Source organism: Bos indicus x Bos taurus, chromosome 4 (genome assembly GCF_003369695.1).
Source record: "Bos indicus x Bos taurus breed Angus x Brahman F1 hybrid chromosome 4, Bos_hybrid_MaternalHap_v2.0, whole genome shotgun sequence".
Lineage (NCBI taxonomy): Eukaryota > Metazoa > Chordata > Mammalia > Artiodactyla > Bovidae > Bos > Bos indicus x Bos taurus.
This window is the reverse complement of record NC_040079.1, coordinates 64,145,782-64,161,569: the sequence shown is the minus strand read 5'-3', so window position 1 is coordinate 64,161,569 and position 15,788 is coordinate 64,145,782. Positions and strand designations below refer to the sequence as shown.

At 36.8% G+C, this 15,788-nt stretch overlaps 1 protein-coding gene across 1 annotated transcript in view; it reads left to right on the top strand.

Moving 5' to 3' along the window:
• The window catches only part of BMT2 (base methyltransferase of 25S rRNA 2 homolog), a 78,028-nt gene extending 68,872 nt beyond the window's left edge, over positions 1-9,156 (top strand). Inside the window, exon 5 of the mRNA XM_027539568.1 lies at positions 5,920-9,156. Coding sequence (XP_027395369.1) covers positions 5,920-6,549 — 630 coding nt within the window. The 3' untranslated portion in view covers positions 6,550-9,156. The remainder of the gene's footprint in view (positions 1-5,919) is intronic.
• The last annotated feature ends 6,632 nt before the right edge of the window (positions 9,157-15,788 follow it).

The window sequence follows — 15,788 nt, the reverse complement described above, 5'->3', positions numbered from 1 at the left end:
AAAGTTCTCCACAAAATTTTAGCATATTGAAGCCAACGATATTTCAAAAAAGATAATACATTATGGCAAAGTTTGATATATTCCAGGAGGGTAAGATTGGTTTAATGTTCAAAAAAAATGCTCAATCTCTAACATCTATACAAAATCTACTCAAAATGGATTCAGTTCAGTTCAGTTTAGTCGCTCAGTTGTGTCTGACTCTTTGCCCCATTAATCACAGCATGCCAGGCCTCCTTGTCTATCACCAACTCCCGGAGTTCACTCAAACTTACATCCATTGAGTCAGTGATGCCATCCAGCCATCTCATCCTCTGTCGTCCCCTTTTCCTCTTGCCCCAATCCCTCCCAGCATCAGAGTCTTTTCCAGTGAGTCAACTCTTCGCATGAGGTGGCCAAAGTACTGGAGTTTCAGCTTTAGCATCATTCCTTCCAAAGAACACCCAGGGCTGATCTCCTTTAGAATGAATTGACTGGTTGGATCTCCTTGCAGTCAAAGGGACTCTCAAGAGTCTTCTCCAACACCACAGTTCAAAAGCATCAATTCTTCGGCGCTCAGCTTTCTTCACAGTCCAACTCTCACATCCAGACCTAAATATAAGACCAGATATTATAAAACTCCTAGAGAAAAACATAGGCAGAACACTCTCTGACATATATCACAACAATATTTTTTAATCCATCTCCTAGAATAATGGAAATAGAAACAAAAGTAAACAAAAGGGAGCTAATTAAGCTTAAAAGCTTCTGCACAGCAAAGGAAACCATAAGTGAAACAAAAGAGAACCTACTGACTTGGAGAAAATGGAAACAATTCTACTGATAAGGGATTAATTTCCAAAATACACAAATAGTTCATGCAACTTTATATATATTTTTAAAAACCCAATCAGAAAATGAGCGGAAGACCTAAATAGACATTGTTCCAAAGAAGACATACTGATGGCCAACAAGCACATGAGAAGATGCTCAGTACCACTAATTATTAGAGAAATGCAAATCAAAACTACAATGAGGTATCACCTCCCACCAGTCAGAATGGCCATTATTAAAAAGTCTACAAGGAATAAATGCTGGAGAGGGTGTGAAAAAAAGGGAACCCACCTACTCTGTTGGAGGTTCCTTAAGAAACTAAGACTAGAGTTACTATATGATCCTGCAGTCCCACTCATGGGCATGTATTTGGAAAAAACTCCAATTAGAAAACATACATGCACCCCAATGTTCATAACAGTATTATTTACAATTGCAAAGATATAGAAGCAACCTAAGTGTCCATCAACAAGATGAATGCATAAAGAAGATGTGATATATATGCACAATGGGAATATTTCTTAGCCATAACAAAGAATGAAATAATGCCATTTGTAGCAACATGGATGGACCTAGAGATATCAGATTAAGTGAAGCAGTGAGACAGAGAAAGACAAATATTATATGTTATCACTTCTATATAGAATCTAAAAGATAAATGAATGTATATAGTAAAACACAGACAAACTCACAGATACAGAAAACAAACTTGTGGTTACCAGTGGGGAAGAGGGAAAGGAACAAGGGCAAGATAGGAGTATATGATGAAGAAATATAAACTACTATATATAAAATTGATAAGCAACAAGACTATATTGTACAACACTCTGGAATATAACTATTATTTTGTAATAACTTTTAATGGGATATAGTCTATAAAAATACTGAATCACTATGCTAAACACCTGAAACTATTAATAATAAAATATTGTAAATCAACAATACTACAATAAAAAAAAAGACATCATTAAGAGAATGAAAAGACATAACCTGAGAGAAAAATTTTCAAGCAATATATCTGATTAAGACCTTGGATCTATATTAAAGAACTCTCAAATTTCAATAAGAAAATAGGTTTTTAACAACCCAGTTATTTTTCAGCATACAAAAAGTTGAACAGATACTTCACCAAAAGAAAATACCCAGGTAAACATCACTACTTATTCAGTTCAGTTCAGTTCAGTCGCTCACTCGTGTCCGACTCTTTGTGACCCCGTGAATCACAGCACGCCAGGCTTCCCTGTCCATCACCAACTCCCGGAGTTCACTCAGACTCACATCCATCGAGTCAGTGATGCCATCCAGCCATCTCATCCTCTGTCGTCCCTTTCTCCTCCTGCCCCCAATCCCTCCCAGCATCAGAGTCTTTTCCAATGAGTCAACTCTTCGCATGAGGTGGCCAAAGTATTGGAGTTTCAGCTTTAGCATCATTCCTTCCAAAGAAATCCCAGGGCTGATCTCCTTCAGAATGGACTGGTTGGATCTCCTTGCAGTCCAAGGAACTCTCAAGAGTCTTCTCCAACACCACAGTTCAAAAGCATCAATTCTTTGGCGCTCAGCCTTCTTCACAGTCCAACTCTCACATCCATACATGACCACTGGAAAAACCATAGTCTTGACTAGACGGACCTTTGTTGGCAAAGTAATGTCTCTGCTTTTCAATATGCTATCTAGATTGGTCATAACTTTCCTTCCAAGGAGTAAGCGTCTTTTAATTTCATGGCTGCAATCACCATCGGCAGTGGTTTTGGAGCCCCAAAAAATAAAGTCTGACACTGTTTCCACTGTTTCCCCATCTATTTCCCATGAAGTGATGGGTCCGGATGCCATGATCTTCATTTTCTGAATGTTGAGCTTTAAGCCAACTTTTCCACTCTCCACTTTCACTTTCATCAAGAGGCTTTTGAGTTCCTCTTCACTTTCTGCCATAAGGGTGGTGTCATCTGCATATCTGAGGTTATTGATATTTCTCCCGGCAATCTTGATTCCAGCTTGTGTTTCTTCCAGTCCAGAGTTTCTCATGATGTACTCTGCATATAAGTTAAATAAGCAGGGTGACAATATACAGCCTTGACGTACTCCTTTTCCTATTTGGAACCAGTCTGTCGTTCCATGTCCAGTTCTAACTGTTGCTTCCTGACCTGCATACAGATTTCTCAAGAGGCAGGTCAGGTGGTCTGGCATTCCCATCTCTTGAAGAATTTTCCACAGTTTATTGTGATCCACACAGTCAAAGGCTTTGGCATAGTCAATAAAGCAGAAATAGATGTTTTTCTGGAACTCTCTTGCTTTTTACATGATCCAGCGGATGTTGGCAATTTGATCTGTAGTTCCTCTGCCTTTTCTAAAACCAGCTTGAACATCTGGAAGTTCATGGTTCACATATTGCTGAAGCCTGGCTTGGAGAATTTTGAGCATTATTTTACTAGCCTGTGAGATGAGTGCAATTGTGTGGTAGTTTGAGCATTCTTTGGCATTGCCTTTCTTTGGGATTGGAATGAAAACTGACCTTTTCCAGTCCTGTGGCCACTGCTGAGTTTTCCAAATTCGCTGGCATATTGAGTGCAGCACTTTTCACAGCATCATCTTTCGGGATTTGAAAGAGCTCAACTGGAATTCCATCACCTCCACTAGCTTTGTTCATAGTGATGCTTTCTAAGGCCCACTTGACTTCACATTTCAGGATGTCTAGCTCTAGGTCAGTGATCACACCATTGTGATTATCTGAGTTGTGAAGATCTTTTTTGTACAGTTCTTCTGTGTTTTCTTGCCACCTGTTCTTAATCACTTCTGCTTCTGTTAGGTCCATACCATTTCCGTCCTTTATTGAGCCCATCTTTGCATGAAATGTTCCTTTGGTATCTCTAATTTTCTTGAAGAGATCTCTAGTCTTTCCCATTCTGTTGTTTTCCTCTATTTCTTTGCATTGATGGCTGAGAAAGCCTTTCTTATCTCTTCTTGCTATTCTTTGGAACTCTGCATTCAGATCCTTATGTCTTTCCTTTTCTCCTTTGCTTTTCGCTTCTCTTTTTTCTTTTGTAAGGCCTCCCCAGACAGCCATTTTGCTTTTTTGCATTTCTTTTCCATGGGGACGGTCTTGATCCCTGTCTTCCTGTACAATGTCACAAACCTCATTCCATAGTTCATCAGGCACTCTTATCTATCAGATCTAGTTCCTTAAATCTATTTCTCACTTCCACTGTATAATCATAAGGGATTTGATTTAGGTCATACCTGAATGGTCTAGTGGTTTTCCCTACTTTCTTCAATTTAAGTCGGAATTTGGTAATAAGGAGTTCATGATCTGTCAGCTCTTCACTACTTATTGGGAAGAGCCAAATTCAAACCTCAGTATACTACTACACACCTATGACTATGATAAAATTTAAAAGTGTATGAGGAGTGTTGAGGAGTAGGTGGAGAAACTGGAACTCCCATAAACTCCTGGTAGAAATGTAAAATTCAGTGTAAGCACTTTTGAAAATAGTTCTGGAGTTTCTTTAAAAGTTAAACATGCACATGCTATATGATCCAGCCACTACTTTCTTCGATATTTGCCAGGACAATTGAAACATGTCCATTCAAAGACAAAACATGTCTGTTCAAAGACAGGCATGCTCATAGCAGGTCTAGTTGTTACTTCCAAAAATTAGAAACAACCAAGTTATCTATGAAAGGTATATTGAAAAACAAACCATGGTATATCTTTTATATAGTATCATACCTCAGCTATTTAAAAGCAGTAAACTGTCAATACATGCAAAAAAAAAAAAAAAAAAGAATGAATCCCAAAATAATTGTGCTGTATGAAGGAAGCCAGGCAAAATAAGAGTACATTATTCTATACTATTCCACTTATGTTAAATTCTAGAAAATACACACTTGATCTATAGTGATAGAAATCACATCAGTGATTGCCTAGCGATGGGAAAGAACAGGGAGTATAAAAGGAAGGGCTATGTAAGGGGCACAAGAAAACTTTAGGGAGTGTTGGATCTGTTCTTAATTTGATTACAGTAGTGGTTTCGTAAGTGTATAAACATTAAAACTTATTAAAAACGTACACTTTAAATGTGTTGGATATTACTTTAGGTTGTACGTCAATTATACTTCAATAAAGCTATCCCTGTCTCCCCTCCAAAGGAACAAAAGAAGAAAAACAATAGTTTTCCATATAATAGAACTTTATGTATTGCTTTTCTTGATACATAGTCCAGATACTAATGTGACCAGCTTGTCTATACACTAACGAGGGACTAAGGTATTAGCTCATGTATTTGATAATTAACTAACTATTGTTTTATATAAGGATAGCTACTTTTATCTAATTTTAAAACTGCATTCTTATTCTTGATTATTTTCATACAATTTTAATATTCAGCAAATGATGCAGTGCTGTTTCTTGTAGTGTACTTCACGGTCACTTGACTCAGTTAATTAAATTTAATTTGTAGTTTATTTCAATAGATATATTATTAAAACTACTTTTGAGATGGTTAAAGTTAAGGATTGAAAAGATGCTTTACATGACTTTAAAAAGATTTGGTATTTTGCTTTTGTACAAATTTATAAATCCACTTTCATTGTCCTCTGACTTCTTTGGTTCATCTTCATTTCATAGTATTTCTTGTTTAAAATTATTTTTATACTAGCCTGTTTTAGGTAACTATAAATATAAATATGTATAAGTAGGTATGTATAAGTATGTATAGTATGTATGTATAAGTATGTATAAGTAGGTAACTATAAATATAAGTATGACTAACTGTAGAAATAAATCGTCCCTGTAAGTTCTTACCCAAGTTAAATTTCAAACAAAGCCTTAATATTTTAAAAAATATGTATTTAAAAAGTATTTTTTAATTGTTTCTCAGAAATACATTTTTTTAAATGATGACTAGAAATTCTCTAGGCTTTATTACTCTGAGATTTTTCTGAGTAAAATTTTGGTTGAATAACTCTGTGTAAGTGGAATAATTTAGAAGTGAAAGGTACATACTTAAAGCTTGAATTAAATAGAAATGCTGTGAAACAGTTTGGTTTAAAATTTGTGTAGTTCGATGCAAGTAATCTTAAAATTCTCAGTCTGCCTTGTTTTCCCTTTTGCAGAGTGTATATAAATGTGACTTCTTGAACTTGCAGCTTCAGCAACCACTCCAGCTTGCACAAGATGCTATAGATGCCTTTTTGAAGCAGCTGAAAAACCCTATTGATTCTCTTCCTGGAGAACTTTTCCACGTGGTTGTTTTCTCTCTTCTTCTTTCTTATTTTCCATCACCTTACCAGCGATGGATTTGCTGCAAGAAAGCCCATGAACTGTTAGTGTTAAATGGTTTATTGCTTATCATCACACCTGATTCCTCCCATCAGAACCGTCATGCTATGATGATGAAAAGCTGGAAGATTGCTATAGAGTCCCTGGGCTTTAAACGTTTCAAGTATTCAAAATTTTCACATATGCATCTGATGGCATTTAGAAAAACCTCCCTAAAAACCACAAGTGACTTGGTTAGTAGGAACTACCCAGGGATGTTATATATTCCTCAAGATTTCAACAGTATAGAAGATGAGGAATATTCTAACCCTTCCTGCTACGTTCGATCAGATATAGAAGATGAACAACTAGCATATGGTTTCACAGAGCTCCCTGATGCTCCATATGACTCAGATTCTGGAGAAAGTCAAGCCAGCTCTATTCCTTTCTATGAGCTAGAAGACCCTATATTACTTTTAAGTTAATATAAAAGCAAAAGACCCTTTCAATCCAGATTCCTAAACTTAATTGCTTACACTAATCAGAAATACTAACATGAACTCAGTACTTAAAACCTGGTTTGCATAGAAGAAATGCAAAGGTTTACAGAGTTTGCTATTTTTTTCTACTTCTGGATTTTAAAATTTATTCTTATAGAGAAAGCTTAATGTTTCATGCAGAGTGACTCCTGTCCTAGCAGAAACCACTGTTACTTAGCATTTAGCACTAAGATATTATAGAAAGGTACCTTTTTCTCTTTAGTGCTATTGTGAAAAATGAAGCATAATTTGCTATGTATTTTTATTTTCATCTTCTCAGTGTTGACTTAAACCATTGCAATGAGAAACTAAAATCTGTATGTAGAAAGCTGTAGATTGCACTTTGATGACTCACAAGTTAAATGTGACAGAGATAGATTGGTTTAGTAGTTTTGTGATGCACTTATCTTATTCTTTTTTTTCTAACTAAATTGTTACCTGTTATAGAAAGCCATTTTGGCTTTGTCTGATGATTCAACATTCCCTAGACCTTTTGGAATTGATGATGATTCTTTTTCTTTCTTGCTCATTTGGCAACATCAGACATTGGGGATCTATTTCCCCCAACGTACATATTCTAATTTGATTAGCACAGTACAGTAAACACCATTGCCAAAATAGAGTTTCCATGTCCTTCTTGTTGATTTGGGCATTGGTGGTGAGTATATTTAACTGTGAGAATTCACTTTTACTTTTTTTAAATTTAGGTTTCATTACAAAATTTTCTATTTAAGCAAGGAACAATATAATACTCGATACTGACCTAACACACCTTTGTGAAAGGGTTTGCACTTGTAAGAGAGCTTATGTTCTACCTAGACCAACCTTAATAGGGTCTTCACCTTTCCATTAAGGAGGTGCTGCACTACAAGTCTGGAAACTATATAGAAAATTTTTAAATTAACCCTCTGCTGGTAATCTCATAAAATGGTTTTGACCTTTCGGTATTCTAGTTTCTATCTAAAGCCCTAGCAGAAATTTGTCTTTGAATATATAAACATTAGTTGGCTGTGGGAATTTTCCCTTTCCACATTGATAAATGCCTTTCTGTGTTTCTGAATCAGAAGCAAATGATTAAGGAGAAATATATGTCCAACAAGACAAGATCAGTTTAAATGTTTAAATGGCTAAGAACATTTAGTCCACATTGTCTTGTCAGCCAGCAATTGTCATGTAAACTATCATTTTTAAGAGTGCCACTGTGTGGATTTTTTTTTTCAAGTGGTTATTACATTAAAATTACCTCATACTGAGGTTTTTGCACTGAAATATCACAGTTTCAGATTTCATGGTTAATGTTGTGTGTGTGTGTTTTTAAAGGAAACTTGCATTTTCAATAGTTGATCCTAAATTCATAAACTGCACTTCTTTACTCTGGTAAAAGTGTTTTTGTGCTTATTGTGAATTGCTGTAGTTAACTTTGAATGTCAAACTTTATTTAGAAATACAAAATTTACCCTGTAAGATATAAATGGCTGAGTGTGTGTACCCAATATTACAAATTAAATTTCAAATTCTAAATTAATGAAAGTAACAAGATTGTAATTAACCTAAAAGTCAGTTGAGTAAATGCAATAAATATTGGTTGCTCAAATGTGCCAGAAGTAACTTGAAGTTTTGCATTTACTTTCAATAACTAAGATTACTTAATTATAAAGAAAAATTAAGACTTTCTTTCCAGTTAAGCACTACAGGTCAAATCTTGTAGCTCACCCAAAAGAAGGAGGGGGAAAAAAAAAAATTACTGTGTTCAGGGTAACATAGAAATGTGTGTTGGTAGTACCCCCTTTAGCATACAGTCATTTTCTGTGATTGGGCTAAATGCCATCCTAAGGGCAAAGGAAACAACATACAAAACAAAAGTCCTTTGAAAGTAAATGAAAACCGTACTTTTGAGAGGCTGGTATAAGTATTTGACCTTGGATTTAGCCTTTGTGTTACAGCTAAAATGTTGGTGCTATAAAATCTTCTGATTGTTTACAGATGTTGATTCTGCTTATGCTCCAAAGTGTGCATGGTGTATTTTAAATAGTACTTTAAAGAAATATCTCTTTATAAAAACCTATACTCTGATTTAGTATAAGTTTGTTTGGATATATAAATCTCATTTGTTATTGTAAATTCATCTTCAAAATTAGGTTGGCGCAGGATTTAAACTAATATGTATTAATATCCACCAAAGCCAATTTAACATATAAATGTTAAAATGTAAGCATTCCTGTGGCTCGGAGCCAGATTCTCTACATAAGGACAAGAGAAGTCCATAGAGCCTTCTAATACCGTATGGGTACTCTTGAAAATGATTTCATTTGGATATAAAGTTAAGGGGCCTCCTGTCACATTCACAACAGTATTCTCCAAAACAATTTGATGTTTCAAAAACAAATGATCATTTGCTTGGTTTCTTCAGGATTATGACTAGATCAAGTGGTTTATACGGTAGTTGCCAAGTGGTGGGAGGTGGCTTACCTGAAAATGTATGTTTGTGTTTGTTGTATTTTTTCACATTTTGTGAACAAAGCACATTTATTAAAAATTTTAAATTTTCTAATATTCATTGTCTATTATTTACAAATTGAAAGTTTTGTGGTCTTGACCTAATCTCACTAAGTGATTTTAGAATTAGGGAGCAATTTAAAACTTAAATGACTTCGAATTTTCTAGCTGGTTTCATCTAGTCCAGTCCCTTAATTTCATAAATTCATTCACTGAGATTCAGAGAGCTCAAGTGACCTCCCTATTGTCATACTATTTACCAACGAGCGAGGACAACCACCAACATAAATTCTTGTTCATTATTTGTCAACTATATCATATCCTACTTTCCTTGAAAATTACATCCAAGATAAATTACCTAAGTATGAGTTATTTTAGGGCAGCAGATGGGTTTCTCACGATGTGAAGGAATTCTTTATTCTCGGAAGAAACATTTGAATTCTACCATGTACAATATGCTGGGGAAATAGCAGGGTGTGGTATGTTCACAGCCCCCTGCTTTCATGGAACGTGATCTAATGAAGATGACAAGCATTCTACATGGAGTTAATATCAGTATCTAGGAATGATTGCCTACTGCTCCTATACCTTTGCCCCTGCTTAACTCCATTAATTTGTTTCATAAAAATTGAAAAGTTTAAAAAAAAAAGTTGTAAGACAAAAACTGTTTAGCAAATCACAAACATATTGTAGATAAAAGGGATATATTGTTCATCCCTCTAGAAGAGTGCAAACTAAAATTCTGATTGTAAAAGGCAAGAAAAAAATAGAACTGAGCTTTTGCTCCATTTTCCCACACTTTTCTGAGCACAGGGCTGCAATGGTGTTCCTCTTCAAGAGTTTACATACTAGGTAAGAGAAATGTAGACAAGATTTGGGTCCTTCTTAGTGTTGGAAATTATTAGCAAATGACTCAGATGGTAAAGACTCTGCCTGCAGTGCAGCAGATCTGGTTTGATCCCTGGGTTGGGAAGACCCCCTGGAGAGGGGAATGGCAACACATTCTAGTATTCTTGCCTGGAGAATGCTATGGACAAAGGAGCCTGGTGGCTACAGTCCAAGGGTCGCAAAGAGTTGGACACGACTGAGCAAATAACTTTACTTAAAGGTGAAAAACATTCTTCTAAATTACTGGTCCAAAAAAGCATAGTACAAACGTTTATTACAAAGAATGTTGGTATCATGATAATTTTATTCTTCCTCAAAACCAGAATGTCCATAACAGTTTAAAAATTCAAATCCATGATCCACTAAACACAAAGCTCCCAAGATTGTTAGTGGTGGCCCATGTGGTTGCAAAGAGTCAGATGAGACTGAGCACTCACACACATAACACAAATTACATAATACCCAACAAACTACCATGCTACAATAGCTAATATTTTAGTTAAGGACCTCTAGATGTTACCAAAGGAGAAAAGTAATTAGGTTTTCTAAACCCTATTTTGTCTTCAGTTCAGTCACTCAAGTCATGTCCGACTCTTCGCAGCCCTATGGACTGCAGCACGCCAGGCCTCCCTGTCTATCACCAACTCCTGGAGTTTACTCAAACTCATGTCCATTAAGTCGGTGATGCCAGTGAGCAATCTCATCCTCTGTTGTCCCCTTCTCCTCCCTCCTTCAATCTTATCAGGGTCTTTTCAAATGAGTCAGTTATTTGCATCAGGTGGCCACAGTATTGGAGTTTCAGCTTCAGCATCAGTCCTTCCAATGAATATTCAGGACTGATTTCCTTTAGGATGGACTGTTTCCCCATCTATATGCCATGAGGTGATAGGACCAGATGTCATGATCTTAGTTTTCTGAATGTTGAGTTTTAAGCCAACTTTTTTCACTCTCCTCTTTCATCAAGAGGCTCTTTAGTTCTTCACTTTCTGCCATAAGGGTGGTGTCATCTGCATATCTGAGGTTACTGATATTTCTCCCAGCAATCTTGATTCCAGTTTGTGCTTCATCCAGCCCAGCGTTTCTCATGATGTAATCTGCATGAAAGTTAAATAAGCAGGGTGACAATATACAGCCTTGAAGTACTCCTTTACCAATTGGGAACCAGTCTGTTGTTCCATGTCCAGTTCTAACTGTTGCTTCCTGACCTGCATACAAATTTCTCAAGAGGCAGGTCAGGTGGTCTAGTATTCCCATCTCTTGATGGACTTTCCAGTTTGTTGTGATCTACACAGTAAAAGGCTTTGACACAGTCAATAAAGCAGATGTTTTTCTGGAACTCTCTTGCTTTTTACATGATCCAGCGGATGTTGGCAATCTGATCTCTGGTTCCTCTGCCAATTCTAAACCCAATTTTCTAAACCCAATTTCTAAACCCAATGAACTGAACCTTGTTCAAGTTCACGATTCACATACTGTTGAAGCCTGGCTTAGACAATTTTGAGCATTACTAGTGTGTGAGATGAGTGCAATTGTGCAATAGTTTGAGCATTCTTTGGTATTGCCTTTCTTTGGGATTGGGATGAAAACTGACCTTTTCCAGTCCTGTGGCCACTGCTGAGTTTTCCAAATTTGCTGGCATATTGAGTGCAGCACTTTCACAGCATCATCTTAGGATTTACAATAGCTCAACTGGAATTCCATCACCTCCACTAGCTTTGTTCGTAGTGATGTTTCCTAAGGCCCACTTGACTTCGCATTCTAGGATGTCTGGCTCTAGATGAGGGATCACAACATTCTGATTATCTGGGTCATGAAGATCTTTTTTGCATAGTTCTGTGTATTCTTGCCATCTGTTCTTAATATCTTCTGCTTCTGTTAGGTCCATACTATTTCTGTCCTTTATTGTGCCCATCTTTTCATGAAGTGTTCCCTTTGTATCTCTAATTTTCTTGAAGAGATCTGTAGTCTTTCCCATTCTATTGTTTTCCTCTGTTTCTTTGCATTGATCATGGAGGAAGGCTTTCTTATCTCTCCTTGCTATTCTTTGGAACTCTGCATTCAGATGGGTATATCTTGCCTTTTCTCCTTTGCCTTTCACTCCTCTTCTTTTCACAGCTATTCGTAAGGCCTCCTCAGACAACCATTTTGCCTTTCTGCATTTCTTTTTCTTGGGGATGGTCTTGATCCCTGCCTTCTGTACAACGTCACAAACCTCTGTCCATAGTTCTTCAGGCACTCTGTCTACCAGATCTAATTCCTTGAATTATTTTGTCTTAGAGAAATTCAAACCATTAACACTTGGATTCAATTTATTTTAAAGTCAGATTTAAATGTGTGTTTCATCCCAGATTTGTTTCAGAATGAGCTTGGTAGTTTAGTATGTATTTTTCAAATAAGAATTTTGTTACAGGTGGAACTACTGAGTAGTAATTTTGAGTCTATATAAGCAGTGTTCAACTGTGAATTTTATTTTTAAACATAACACCTTTGGTCAATTAATAGAAAGCTATTCCACTTTTTGCAATAATATAAAACATTTATTATTAATGTCACTGATTGTCTTTAATTGAATATATTGGTAACTGTTTTCCATAGTGTGTGTGTGTGTGTGTGTGTGTGTGTGTGTGTGTGTGTGTGAAAGAGAATCACTCAGCAGTGTCTGACTATATGTAACCCTAGGGTCTGTAGCCCACCAGGCTCCTCTGTCCATGGAATTCTCCAGACAAGAATACTGGAGTGGGTTGCCATTCCATTCTCCAGGAAATTTTCCCAACCCAGGGACTGAACCTGGGTCTCCTGCATTGCAGGCAGACTCTTTACTATCTGAACTACCAGGGAAGCATTATATTTTAACAATTTCTAAGATTGGGCCTATCAGCAGTACCAAAAATGAAACCTGTTTTTGATATTAAAATAAAATATGAAGAATTAGGCTATAAGCTTATATGCAGAGTACATCATGCGAGCCGGGCTGGATGAAGCACAAGCTAGAATCAGGATTGCAGGGAGAAATATCAATTACCTCAGATATGCAGATGACACCACCCTTATAGCAGAAAGTGAAGTGGAATATAAGAGCCTCTGGATAAAGGTGAAAGAGAAGAGTGAAAAAGCTGGCTTAAAACCCAACATTCAAAAAAACTTAAGATCATGGCAAATAGATGGAGAAACAATGGAAACAGTGATACTTTATTTTCTTGGGCTCCAAAATCACTGCAGATTGTGACTGAAGCCATGAAATTAAAAGATGCTTGCTCCTTGGAAGAAAAGCAATGACAAACCTAGACAGCATATTAAAAAGCAGAGATGTTACTCTGCCTACAAAGGTCCATAGTCAAAGGTATGGTTTTTCCAGTAGTCATGTACGAATGTGAGAGATGGACAATAAAAAAGGCTGAGAACCAAAGAATTGATGCCTTCAAACTGCAGTGCTGGAGAAGACTCTTAAAATTCCCTTGGACTGCATGCAGAACAAACCAGTCAATCCTAAAGGAAATCTACCCTGAATATTCATTGGAAAGACTGATGCTCCAGTACTTTGGCCACCTGATGCAAAGAGCCAACTTATTGGAAAGACCCTGATGCTGGGAAAGATTGAAGGCAGGAAGAGAAGGAGATGACAAAAGATGAGATGGTTGGATAGCATCCCTGACTCAAGGGACTTAAGTTTGAGCAAACGCTGGGAAATGGCGAAAGACAGGGAAGCCTGGTGTGCTACAGTCCACGGGATCGCAAAGAGTCGGACACGACTGAGCCACTGAACAGTAACAGGTGACTTGCAGAACCATCTCTTGAATTTGTCGTTAATAATTAGAAGACTGTAAAACATAAATTTGTTTTTATTGTTGGATTCTAATGCCCATGTAAACCATAATAGTAGTAGGAAACATTACTCAAAAGACAAAACAATGCCTGAATGTGTTTCTTGGCTCTGGGCCTATTTACAACTCTTCACAAAGAGCCAGGATAATACACATACATCTTTGAATTGCATGTATATCTAACCTGTTGAAGGGGCAGTCACAACCAAGTAAATCAGTATAGTCTACTTACGACATTTTTTCCATATACCTTTGAGCTGGTGTGGGGAGAATCAGATATTGAGGCGAATGACTTGTCACAGAGATATATTCCACTTGAGGCTATTATAGATCTCCATAAGTTATTTACATTTATACCCTAGACCTACAAATCTTTCTTACAGTTAACTAATGCCACTTTAGCTATTCCCATTCTCTTCTTCCAAGGAAAAAGAATACAAACATGGCCATGGCCATTATTAATTTAGTTCTCCTTCAAACTCCTGTCCCCTGTTTGGATGTGAGTTTGCCCACACATGCTAAAACATGTAGGAAAGATGAAGTAATTCAGAAATAATAATAGTTTTTAAATCACCCCAGGCCTTTTCACTAGGAATCTAGGAGATAACATGTTTCCCAAAGCAGGCCTAGAAGTAAAAATTCATGATTGCTGGAAAGAAGAGAAGTAAGCAGGCTAAATCCCTGGAGCCTGCCTATAAGTATAAGCCTGCTTAGGAAACAGACTTGAGCCAGAGGGTCTAATGGCTTGACTGTAAAAAGGAACTTACATGTTTTTTTAGTTTCATTGAAATATGAGTATAGATCAAAGTACCAGAGTGCAGGTTACTTGGAAAGTAGGAAGTCAGGAATTTGAAAGTTAAGAAGATAAAACCTTGATCGCAAAAGATCAGGAGCTTGTGTAAGCAGAAATATCAAGGTAGGAGGGACCCCAGTGACCTGGAGAATGATGCCAACTGGAATGAGCTACAGAATAGGAGCTAGACTGTCAAACCATCTCCTTAGCCTTGCTTGATTCATCAATTGAAGCTTCATTACTACACTATTACACTAGACTAGGTACTGTAAGGAATAAATATCTGTGCTCTTTAGGACTGAAAATATAACTGAAGAAAAGAAATTCATTAGCACTAATATAAAGCAAGAAAAACTTTAAAGAAAAATTTTACAATTGAAGAATAGCATATCCTGGCCCTGTTGCATCTAGTGGTACATAGCAATGAAATCTGTTCATGAAATTGTGGCACACGGTTCATAACCAGTTTAGATGCAATTTATCTAAATATGGGTATCTCTCATCATGGAAGTACCAAATGTAAGTGATGCCCGTCCCTGCATTATTTCCAAAATATCAAAGAAGCGGCTTCCTTTGTGGCTCAATGGTAAAGAATTTATCTGCCAATGCAAGAGACAAAGTTTTGATCCCCGATCCGGGAAGATCCCACATGTCGCAGAGCAACTAAGACTGTGCGCCACAACTACTGAAGCCCGCAATCCCTACAGCCTGTGCTCTGCAACGAGAAGCCACCGAGGAGAAGCTCACACGCGGGAACTAGAGAGTAGCCCCCGCTTGTCGAAACTAGAGAGAAAGACCATGCAGCAATGATGACCCAGCACAGCCAAAAATAAAATAACTTTTCTTAAATGTCAAAGGAAAATTAGCAAAACAAACAAACAAAAAAAATATTTCAAAGACAATACATTCTGCAGCTGAAAATGTAGTTCATTGGCAGCGGTAGCACAGAATGATTCCTTTCTGGCAAGAAAATCAGCAGTATTAGTTAAGAGTCCTAAAAACATTCATATTCTTTAACCCATCTAGGAATCTATCAAAATAATAATCAGAAATGTAATAATATCACAAATGCAATGAGCTTAAGTGCTCACCACTATAGTATTTTCAATAGTAAAAAGCAAATGCATCCTCAACTTTTAAATTAAGGAAAATTTTCACTAAATCATGGTTCAGCACATGATCAAAAA